Here is an 11438-nt window from a genome sequence, read left to right on the forward strand (position 1 = left end):
CATATCATCTTACCTTTACACCAAACAAAGGATAGAAGAAACTTGCCCCCAGTCTTTCTGGGGAACATGGGGGGTAGTGTAAACAATCCAACACCATAGCTTAACAGCCTTTTGCAACCTAATCAGGCAAGTGAGGTGGGGGGTTGGGCAGACTCAGCTTACAGCCAATTCCCCACACCTCTGTCCCCCAAAAACCTAAACTCCAAAAACCCTGTTCATTTTTTGGTCCCCAACAGGCACATATTTCTCTGGAATACCATAGGGAGCACCTGGAAATCTTCTAGGGTGCACCAGTGCGCCCTGGCACACACTTTGACAGCCACTGCACTAAAGGAATGTTTGAGACCATAAAATTCTAGACACAATTCTAATTAAAACCACCATCAGAAAAGCTTGTGACAGAAAATAATAAGAGAGAAACATGGAGAAAAGGCAATTTAAAAAAGAAAAACAAGTGAAGAGAAAATTTTAATCCAATCCTACATAGAATTCAGTATAAAACATTTAGCCTAATCATAGAAGGCCCTGCTTGGAGCCTCTCTGATTTACAAGTTGAAAGTTTTAAGGAAAAACCAACCATTCTGAATAATACTGGAATTGGAGAAAACGTAATCTCTAGACTGGCTTTTTCTCACCATTTGTGTTCCAAATAGACCATCTCCTCTAAGAACCCTTATCTGGTCAACCAATCTAATTTTTCCCCTATTTCTATATCATTCTCTAGCCCGATCCCATGATATATTTTCTTTTAAATACTTGACAATATATGAAATCATTTTATTATCTCATTGGACTATTTTGTTTTACTCAACAAGAAAGTAGAAGCAGAGTCCTCATCTGTCTTGTTCACCTGTGCACCTGGCGTGGGGATAACTCTGCTGGGACAGAGAGGGGAAGTGATGAGGTTGATTGTTACTTGTGTTTCACTGTTGCTAGGTAATGCTATGTTAATATGTCAGGGAAGAGAGGACTCCTAGGATTACATACTGTAAAGGAAATAATAAAGAAGCTGATCTGGGCCCTGGCCGGTTGGCTCAGTGGTAGAGCATGGGCCTGGAGTGCAGGAGTCCCAGGTTCAATTCCCAGCCAAGTCACACAGGAGAAGCGCCCATCTGCTTCTCTACCCCTCCCCCTCTCCTTCCTCTCTGTCTCTCTCTTCCCCTCCTGCAGCCAGGGCTCCATTGGAGCAAAGTTGGCCCGGGCGCTGGGGATGGCTCTGTGGCCTCTGCCTCGGGTGCTAGAATGGCTCTGGTTGCAACAGAGCAATGGCCCAGATGGGCGGGGCATCACCCCCTGGTGGGCATGCCAGGTGGATCCCAGTCGGGCACATGCGGGAGTCTGTCTGACTGCCTCCCTGTTTCCAACTTCAGAAAAATACAAAAAAAAAAAACAAAAAAAACAAAACTGATCTGTATCATCTGCAGAAAGAAAGACTTTTCTGGGTACTCGAGAGCTGTCTCTGCATATCTGAAGAAATCTACATGAAGAGAGTAGACTTGTTTTGTTGGGCTCCACTGTAGAGAACTGGAATGGATGGAAGCCATTTAGAGCTGGAGTTCTTCTCAGTGTTAGAAAAAACTTCAGAGCTGTCCAAGTAGACCAAAATGAAGTCATTTGGTCCTTCATTTATGGGTCTATCAGACATCATGACGTTGTAAAAAAATATATGTGGAGTTATGTCTCCTTTCTTAATGTCCAAAAAATAAATAAAACCACTAACATCTTTTTAGATGTTATTAGACATTCTAGAAAATAATAAGTAAACTGTAGCAAATTAATTTTGTGGGAAACTAAGTTAAAGTGAAAAGAATTATGTATTGCAAAAAAATTTAATAGTTACTTTCATAAATAATTCCCCAAAATGAAAATTAGAAAAGGAAGAGAGACCAGGGGTGGCGCACTCAGGGCAAAGGTCACGAGGGGACACAGTGGGAAGACGGTGTCTACAGGCCAAAGACAGAGCCTTGAGAGAAACCAGCCCCGCCAACACCTTCCAGCCACCAGAACTGTGAGAAAATTGTTTAAACAACCCATTCTTTGGTATTTTGTTAGGGTAATCATAGCAGACTAATATATTCAGTCATGTTGGCTCATTTGGTGGTTATAGGTATTCCCTTCAAGCACTTAGGATAACAGACATGACTTTACTCACAAGAACTGCGAGGTGTGTGTGTGTGTGTGTGTGTGTGTGTGTGTGTGTGTGTGTGTGTGGTCTCAATCCAGTTAGTGTGAGGTCATCTAGGAGCAACATGAACCAATAGGAAAAATTAACCATTCACTCAAAAATTAACCATTCACCATGACTGGAACTATTTAGCCTCAATCATTCAAAGAAAATAAAACCAAAACATAAATGTGCTAACTTCCTTCATGTGCTAACTTCCTGTCCTAGGAAGGGCAGGGAACGAGGTCCTGCCAGACACCAGATCAAAATGCAGGTGTCACAGTGCCTCAGTGCACCGAGAGGCATGGTCACCATGGGGAAAACATCTCTGACAAGGCCTCAACGTGTGGCCCCTTGCAGGAACATGAGGAGGAGAAGATAAACCGACGTTGGCATAAAAGGGATAGCACTTTGCTTTGCAATTTTCACAAGCTTTATCTTTCAGCCTCCAAAGACCCTCTGTAATTTGTGGCTCTGTCTGCACCTTGACAATTTTCTCTGTGTGTGAACGGCTGTCAAATACCCAAGCAACCCAAACCTGATCATTTGACCTCACTTGTCCTCAGCTTTTTAAATCCAAAGACCTGTATCTCCACCCACTCTTCATCCGCTTGCCTTTGGATACACCCTGGACGATTATCTCGGCACCGCCCTTGAGAAATGCATCTGAAACGTTGCCTACTAGCCACAGGCTCCATACACAGTTGTCCATCTTCCCCACACACAGCCCGGACCTTGACCTCGAAATTCTTAACTGCTCACACCTTGCATAATCCATCAGAATCTTCTTGAACTCTGACTTCTTGAACATTTGGAAGAGTCCAAGCCTACCCCAGTCTTTATGGCTCCCCCTCAAGTCTCCAATGCACATTCTCGACTCCCTATCTACAAAATCCCTTTTTTCCACTCATCACTCAGTGTCATAACATATTTTGGGAGAAATATTCAGCATGGTCCTGACAGCGCCTGCTAACACCTAGTGCTAATTTTGTCCGGTGGCCATTCATTTTTAAATCCCAGTCGATTCTCTGACATGCCTCCACTGAGGTCTGTGCCAAGCCTCCTCCATCTGTCTTCAGCTCCCAGATCAACTCAGTGCTTCTGCTGCCAGACTCAGCACCGAAACTTAACAGCTGGAGCCAACCTCACAATGGTCGATACATTTTTCTCTTTCTCCTTTTCAAAATATCTGTCTTTGCATTCATCTAGTCTTCTCTGTCCCTTGTAACAGAGGGAATGGGATTCCAATCTATGCTTTTAATTTTTTTTTTTTAAGATTCTATACAGAGGAGAGAGACAGAGAAGGAGAGGGGAGGAGCAGGAAGCAGCAACTCATAGAAGTTACTTCTTATATGTGCATTGACCTGGCAAGCCCAGGGTTTCAAACCAGGAACTAAGCATTCCAGGTTGTCACTTTATCCACTGCGCTACCACAGGTCAGACTGTGCTTTTAATCTTATTTCACACTTTTCTATACTCCTCCAATTAGCCACGCCCCACCATGTATATCTTACTTTTTTTTTTTTTTTTTTTTTTTGTATTTTTTCTGAAGCTGGAAACGGGGAGAGACAGTCAGACAGACTCCCGCATGTGCCCGATCGGGATCCACCCAGCACGCCCACCAGGGGGCGATGTTCTGCCCACCTGGGGGCGATGCTCTGCCGCGACCAGAGCCATTCTAGCTATCTTACATTGCTTCTTCCCTTTGGCTTTGAGACAGGCACTATCTATCTTAGACCAGTACCCTCCTCTCTTTTACTATCTCACATCCAAAAAAACTCTTGCAATGGTATCTTTCTACTTCACCTGAATCATCCTTTGATCCCATTCCCATGCTGCTGTTAAAGTTGCATTTTCAAATTGTAACAAAGACTCTTCTTCTTGAAACATCGTGACTTTTTCTTAGTATTCATTCCCTTCACACATGCATAGAAACAATAAAACTTATAATTAAATCTCTTTATTAGAACATTTACTTCCTTTCCTTTCCAGGACTGAACTCAACACAGTATTCTCCATTAATTCGTGTCATGATCTTGGGTGAGATTGCTTAAACCCTCTGAGTTTCAGTTTACTCACTGGTGAAATTAGGGTCATAAAAATCCCTTCCTCAATGAGTTGTCATGAAGCTCACATTCCATACAATTAGTTACTATGTGTCAAGCTCTAATTAGGATCTTGGCATTCTGACACACACACCTACACACACACACACACAAACGTGTGTGTCCGATTATCTATATATAATCTCATTTAACCCTGAAAACCACTCTGTGAGGTAAATGTTATTTCTCTGTCACAGAGGAGAAACTAAAATATCCAGCACTTAACCCATATACTCAAAGTCACAAAATCAACATTTATTAAAAATAAGATTCCAAATAAAACCCACTGGATTCCACACCCATATTTTTAACTACTAATTTATGTTACTCCCCGTAAAATATAAGAGTCAAAATTTTAGGGAGTTATGCAATGCCACTTATTATTAGCTTATTACCTTTTGTCGATACTGTGTTGCAGAATGTACTAAAATAAACCTGTGGAGCAGAGCACTGTGGAGAAGAATCAACTGCCTTCCCCCAGGTTTATATGCATGATGCCCATAAACTCAGCAACAAACCACAGCCGTTTGACCAATTGTGCCTGCACAATACGGGTTACAAGCTAATACCAAGAACCTGTAGCAGAGACTCTTGGCTCATCAGTAATTGTAATCATCATCATCATCATCATCATCACAATTATAATGACATGCAGTGTACTTGGGAACAGATTTTTCACATAAATGATGCCAAGTATGTGAGCTCTTTTGTGGCAAGCCATAGTTCTTGCTCTACATGGGTTAGAACTAAAATACTGGGATGGTGTCTGGGTCATTTGCCATCTATTTCCAGTCTTCCCCCTTCTGGTTGTCAGGGGACAAAGTGAGATCACACTTCATATTCTTTATGGTTGGACCGGGCCACAAGATTTTGAGAGAAAGTGGCAGTGGTGTCACTTCTGGGATGAAATATTTAAGTGCTGAAAAGGGAAATCCCTGAGAACACATCTTCATTTAACCTTGATAGTGAGCATCATTGCAAAGAGTGACCACTCTGCCCATGTGGGACCCACTGAAGACAATACAACACTATCTGCTGACCACCATGCCAGCACAGTTTGATGAAAATAAACCTATTGTATTAATCTTGGAGTTACACATTACCTTGACATAACCAGGTATTCCTGGTTGATACAGGCTTACAGGACATAAATGACTCAGACAAGATCACACAGCTAGAAACTGTCAGTGGTCTTCTCCAAACTTCATAAATGCTAAAGCACCTATTCCATCTGCTAGGTCCCAGCTAGCTTTGCAGTTTTATCACCTCAAAAGTAAAACAACAGGCCCTGGCCGGTTGACTCAGTGGTAGAGCATTGGCCTGGCATGCAGGAGTCCCGGGTTCGATTCCCGGCCAGGGCACACAGGAGAAGCACCCATCTGCTTCTCCACCCCTCCCCCTCTCCTTCCTCTCTGTCTTTCTCTTCCCCTCCCGCAGCCAAGGCTCCATTGGAGCAAAGTTGGCCCGGGCGCTGAGGATGGCTCTATGGCCTCTGCCTCGGGCGCTGGAATGGCTCTGGTTGCAACAGAGCAATGCCCCAGATGGGCAGAGTGTCGCCCCCTGGTGGCCATGCCGGGTGGATCCCGGTCGGGCGCATGCGAGAGTCTGTCTGACTGTCTCCCCATTTCCAACTTCAGAAAAATACCCCCCCCCCAAAAAAGTAAAACAACAGTTTCCAAGAAGCCAAAATATAAACATGAGTCTGATCTGTCTAATCTGGGTACAATATCTCTTTTTGTGTGAAATAAACTTTGATATTTTCACATATTTCATAACTAGGCCAAGCAACTTATACTTAAGTTCTTCTAATCGTGAGGTTCAAAATTCTATTTATTTATTTATTTATTTATTTATTTATTTATTTATTTATTATTTATTGATTTTTAGAGAGGGGGGGGAGAGAGAGAGAGAGAGAGAGAGAAAGGGGAGGAGCAGGAAGCATCAACTCCCATATGTGCCTTGACCAGGCAAGCCCAAGGTTTCGAACTGGCACCCTCAGTGTTCCAGGTCGATGCTTTATCCCACTGCGCCACCACAGGTCAGGCGAGGTTCAAAATTCTAACAGTCTCCACCTCCAACCCAGAAAGAAAAATACTTGTCACCTCAAATAATTAATGTGTTGGTCAGAGAGGGAGTAGCAATTAAGTGACAAGGACTGCGCCACCACCCAGGGTGTGTGACATTGAGCTTTAACAACCTCTCAAAGTCGGCATTGACTCTGGATGACCTCCAAGAGAAGGCGGAGAAGCCAGAATTGCCATATAAGCATGGCCCCTTTCCCAGTGTGTGGCTGATGCCGCCACTGTGACAGCCCTGGGCAGCCTCTGCATCACCTCCACCATGAAGGCCGTTGGGGGTCTCCTTCTGCTCTGGACAGTGGCCTGCTTCTGCAGCAGCTCTGGTGAGTTGAGGATAGAGAGGGTACAGCCATTAAGCTTGTTTTCCCAAATAATCTCTCTTGGGAGGCGAGCATCCTAGAGCAATGTCTAGTCATGTGAATTTTTTTTTCTGAAGTTGGAAATGGGGAGGCAGTCAGACAGACTCCTGCAAGCGCCCAACCGGGATCCACTCAGCATGCCCACCAGGGGTTGATGCTCTGCCCATCTGGGGCGTTGCTCTGTTGCAACCAGAGCCATTCTAGCACCTGAGGCAGAGGCCATGGAGCCATCCTCAGCGGCCGGGCCAACTTTGTTCTAATGGAGCCTTGGCTGCAGGAGGGGAAGAGAGAGACAGAGAGGAAGGAGAGGGGGAGGGGTGGAGAAGCAGATGGGCGCTTCTCCTGTGTGCCCTGGCCGGGAATCGAACCCGGGACTCCTGCACGCCAGGCCGACGCTCTACCACTGAGCCAAGCGGCCAGGGCTAGTCATGTGAATTTAAAGTGCACTGGTTTACAATGAAAAGCATACTGGTTTGGAAAATAAACGGTCCTGGCCTGGGAAGGGAGCCTCTTATGTCCCTAATGGGGTTGGGGGATTTGGGTCTAGTGTCTCCCTTTTCAATGAGCTTTATTCTCAAATCCACAGGACAAAGAAATGAGCTCAATTCTATATAAGTCTTCCATTTCATACGGACAATGGACGTTGTGAGATGTTATTGGATACTATTCCTCTGCGCAAAAACAATTGTGTGCCTCCCCAAATCAATCCTGGAGGATTGAAATAAAACAATTCTCCAAAGGCCAGCAGTCAACAATTGGACTTTTTATATGGCTGAAAAATTAAATAACATAAGATCTTAACGCCTTAAAGACATTTTATTCCATTTCTTTTTATCAGTTAGAAGGGGATGACTGTCAAAGATGGTGCTTCATGTTCTTGGGAGTAGTGACTTCAATACTACCTATTGCTGTCTGACTTTGAACCATGATAATGAAGGGAGGAAATTTGGGTAATTCTCTTGCCTGAACCAAGGGCTTACCTAATCCATTGGCTGTTTGGCTTCCTCAGCAAACAGCTGGAATTTTGTGTAAGGATGGGGTGTATAATGAGATCTATTGCCAGAGGAAATGCAGAGTCTTAATCTATGGGACCAATTTTACATTAATTAATGAGACTTCAAGACTTTATTTTTAACACGTCCATGTATATCTCTCTTCCAGAAGCTGCTAGTCTGTCTTTGAGAACTGTGAGTATGTTGAATTACATTTTCATTTCAACTCCTATTGGCTGGCATTTAGTCAACAAATAGTTATCAACTATATACGTAGTTTTAAGTCCGTATGTTTAGGGAGGTAAAAAGTGGAGGCAGACACAGATAAAGAACTCTCCTGGCTGTTTGAAGAAATATAGCATACATGTAAGTAACCAGAACCTTAAAAGAACCTATTCCAGAGTCAAGAGAGCTGTGATTTCCAACTGAGAGGTGGGTGAAGTCTTCAGGGAAAGGGCCGCAGGGAAGAGGCAGGACCTTGATTGATTGCACAGGCTCTGGAATCAAAGTCCACCACCCTACTTTCTAGCTGTTATGCTCTACAAATTCTCTCTTAAGCCTTTATGTCTCTCCCCACCATCCCTGTCTGTAAATCAAGGTAATAGGAGAACCTTCTCTATTCAGTTGTTCTGAAGGTTAAACAAAGAAAATTCACCTAAGATTTAAGCTTAATGCCTGGCATAGGAATGCTCAGGAATTGTTAACTGAATGTACTAGTCATAATAGAAGTGGTGTTAGTATTACTGGTATTTGTCATAGTGATTACATTAGTACTAATAGAAGTAGTGGCAGCAGCATCAGAATATCTGGGCTGGAACTTTCAGGATGGTATTGCATTTCCTGTACAATAGAGGAGGGGGTAGCCCAGCTTGGGGGCCAGGAGCAAGGCAGGACATTCCTCTTGTGTCTGTCACAGGTGGACTGCAGCATTTACAAGAAGTACCCAGTGGTGGCCATCCCTTGCCCCATCACATACATGCCTGTGTGTGGTTCCGACTACATCACCTACGGAAATGAATGCCACTTGTGTATTGAGACCTTGTGAGTATCTTATGGGGGAGGGAAGCAGTTGGGGCCATTGTCTTCCACTGCAAACCTCTCCTCTTCCCGGGAGCCTGCTTAGCTTTCCATGGGCTATACTTATCCCCAGCCAGAAGCAGCTGGTGGGGAGAGAAAACTGCCTGCTTCACAATCAGACCAGGCTTGGGCCACTCTGCCTGCCAGCTCGACCTGGGTCCGTCCGTCACAGAACCTCCAATACCTGTCTGTCAATTGAGGAAGTCCAACAAGACCATGAGTTTTTAAATTACTGTCCCAGAGCCCAAGGTTCTATAGAGGCAAGTCAGAAGTCACCGAAAGTGTTAAGCAGATCATTTGGGATGGTCTCCAACTCCAAGTTCAGCTTTTGACTGTTTTAAGCCATGGACTCGCATACAATATCTTGCTTGAAGAAAGGGTTCTAAACCCCACACTAAAATATTGTTGAAAACCGTGACTTCTCAGAAACCATACGTACCTTGTTCTTTAGACAAACTATGGCTAGAAGGCCTTTATCCTCCTCAGTTTCCTAGTGGCTTTAACATCTGTAACCTTAAGAGGAACAGAGGGAATAAGGCTACCACAAGGATTTTTTTCTTTTATCTAAAATAGGAGGATAAGCTGTCAGTATTTGGAGCTACATCCCGTGGGCTTGTTTCCTTCACATATTTCATTTGACCTGCACAGTTGAAGGAAAACAATGGGGAAAATGTCACTTCTTTTGTGCAGTACAGAAAACTTAGCATTTACTGTTCTAGAGCAAGTCTGCTTTGCTCATGGTTAACTCTTTTAGAGCACTGAATGTGGGCCACCTGCCTCAGATCTTATCTTTTCCACCTTTGTGATTACCTTAACACGTTAAAATATCAAGCTAGACCCTGCCTGACCAGGCGGTGGCACAGTGGCTAGAGAGTCAGACTGGGACTTGGAGGACCCAGGTTCAAAACCCCGAGGTCACCAGCTTGAGCAAGGGGTCACTTGCTCTGCTGCAGCCTCCCCAGTCAAGGCACATATGACAAAGCAATCAATGAACAACTAAACAGCTGCAAGAAGAATTGATGCTTCTCATCTCTCTCCTTCCTGTCTGTGCCTATCTGCCCCTCTCTCTGTCTGTCTCTGTCACCAATATAGATAGATAGATAGATAGATAGATAGATAGATAGATAGATAGATAGATTTATCAAGTTAGACCCTGAGCGCCGTAGAATGTACTCACATATTTATTCCTATGCAGGAACGCTTACTTCACAAAAGGAAAGTTTCTCTATCATGTACACTCTGAGCCCTTGACCTAAAAATGAGCTTGAGCTTATATTCAAGGACACTGAGGGCAGCTGTCATCTCTAAAGCAGGATCCGGCTTCATCCCAGGCCCTGCCGCTCAGGAAAGGCTGAGGGGTGGGCCACTTCAACTTCCCTTGGCAGAACCCCTCTTTCTGCGTTGTTTTAAGACATCAGGTGATCAGCCTGGGCCCTGGAAGCAGTGGAAGCAGCAGGTGGTGTGGATGGGTCGCTAGACCAGGGAAATTCTGCTCTGCCTCCGTCAGAAGCTGCCTGTGGCAAGGACATTCCTTTTAAGAGACTTCTTTACCTTACCTGCAAAATGAGGCTCTGCCTCAAAATCTGTCCGGTCCCTTTCGGCTCTGCTCGGGTACAAAATTTCCTCTCGTGCTAATGAATCTTGTTAACTGTGTCTTTCCGTAGGAAAAGTCATGGAAGTGTTCAGTTCCTTCATGAAGGAGTATGTTAGCTCCTCCGCAGATGTGGGTGCGGAGCGGCGATACCCTCAGCGTCATCTTCGTGGTCCCTGTGCTCTGACGACCTTCCCTTCCCCTCATCATGGCAGAGGTTTGGGGTGGGGGCAGCGGCAGATGTGGACCCACCTTTGCTGAGTAGAGAAAGTTGTGCTTTCCTCAGACTCATGCCTAACTGACCGACAGGCTTCTTTTGGCACCTCATTAAAAGAATCTCCCCAGAGAGCTTATCTTTATTTCTGTTTGTATTTGTTTCTTAGATCAAGGGGTCATATCTCAGTTTACAAAAAAAAAAAAATCGTGGAACTTGTAAATTGGATTGTTCAAGAGTGAGTTTTGTACAAGAAATCTGAAGTGGCTTCCAAGAAACAGATGTACACACACACACACACACACACACACACACACACACACACACACAAATATACACCTGGTCACGTACACACAGAATGAAATGGAGTTTTAGTTCCATTAAAGCTCAAACTCTAAATGGGAAGGTAAATGTAATCATAAAATAATGATACACTGTAATAAATGCGGGAATGTAAGTCTACACTAGGGACCATACTGGAGTCATCTTTCTGCAGTATGATTCTGATTCCATTACTTCTCTGTTCAAAATCCTATTTGTCACCCATGGCCTACAGCAGGGGTCCCCAAACTACGGGCCCGCGGGCCACATGCGGCCCCCTGAGGCCATTTATCTGGCCCCCACTGCACTTCTGGAAGGGGCACCTCTTTCATTGGTGGTCAGTGAGAGGAGCGTAGTTCCCATTGAAATATTGGTCAGTTTGTTGATTTAAATTTACTTGTTCTTTATTTTAAATATTGTATTTGTTCCCGTTTTGTTTTTTTACTTTAAAATAAGATATGTGCAGTGTGCATAGGAATTTGTTCATAGTTTTTTTTATAGTCCGGCCCTCCAATGGTCTGAGGGACAGTGAACTGG

General features: G+C 44.2%; 1 protein-coding gene across 1 annotated transcript; it reads left to right on the forward strand.

The window, feature by feature from the left end:
• The first annotated feature begins 6511 nt into the window (after positions 1-6511).
• Positions 6512-10725, forward strand: SPINK7 (serine peptidase inhibitor Kazal type 7). Its single transcript, XM_066343478.1, has 4 exons — positions 6512-6670; positions 7868-7893; positions 8615-8739; positions 10440-10725. Exons 1-4 carry the CDS (start codon positions 6610-6612, stop codon positions 10483-10485), a joined length of 258 nt encoding a protein of 85 aa, XP_066199575.1. The 5' UTR covers positions 6512-6609; the 3' UTR covers positions 10486-10725.
• The last annotated feature ends 713 nt before the right edge of the window (positions 10726-11438 follow it).

The sequence above is a fragment of the Saccopteryx leptura genome, chromosome 6 (genome assembly GCF_036850995.1).
Source record: "Saccopteryx leptura isolate mSacLep1 chromosome 6, mSacLep1_pri_phased_curated, whole genome shotgun sequence".
Lineage (NCBI taxonomy): Eukaryota > Metazoa > Chordata > Mammalia > Chiroptera > Emballonuridae > Saccopteryx > Saccopteryx leptura.

Bases quoted from the DNA above. Each gene is read 5' to 3' on its own strand.
- SPINK7 (XM_066343478.1), top strand. From the start codon at position 6,610: ATGAAGGCCGTTGGGGGTCTCCTTCTGCTCTGGACAGTGGCCTGCTTC. The intron at 6,671-7,867 runs GTGAGTTGAGGA...TCTCTCTTCCAG, and splicing joins CTGCTTCTGCAGCAGCTCTG to AAGCTGCTAGTCTGTCTTTG. The intron at 7,894-8,614 runs GTGAGTATGTTG...TGTCTGTCACAG, and splicing joins CTAGTCTGTCTTTGAGAACT to GTGGACTGCAGCATTTACAA.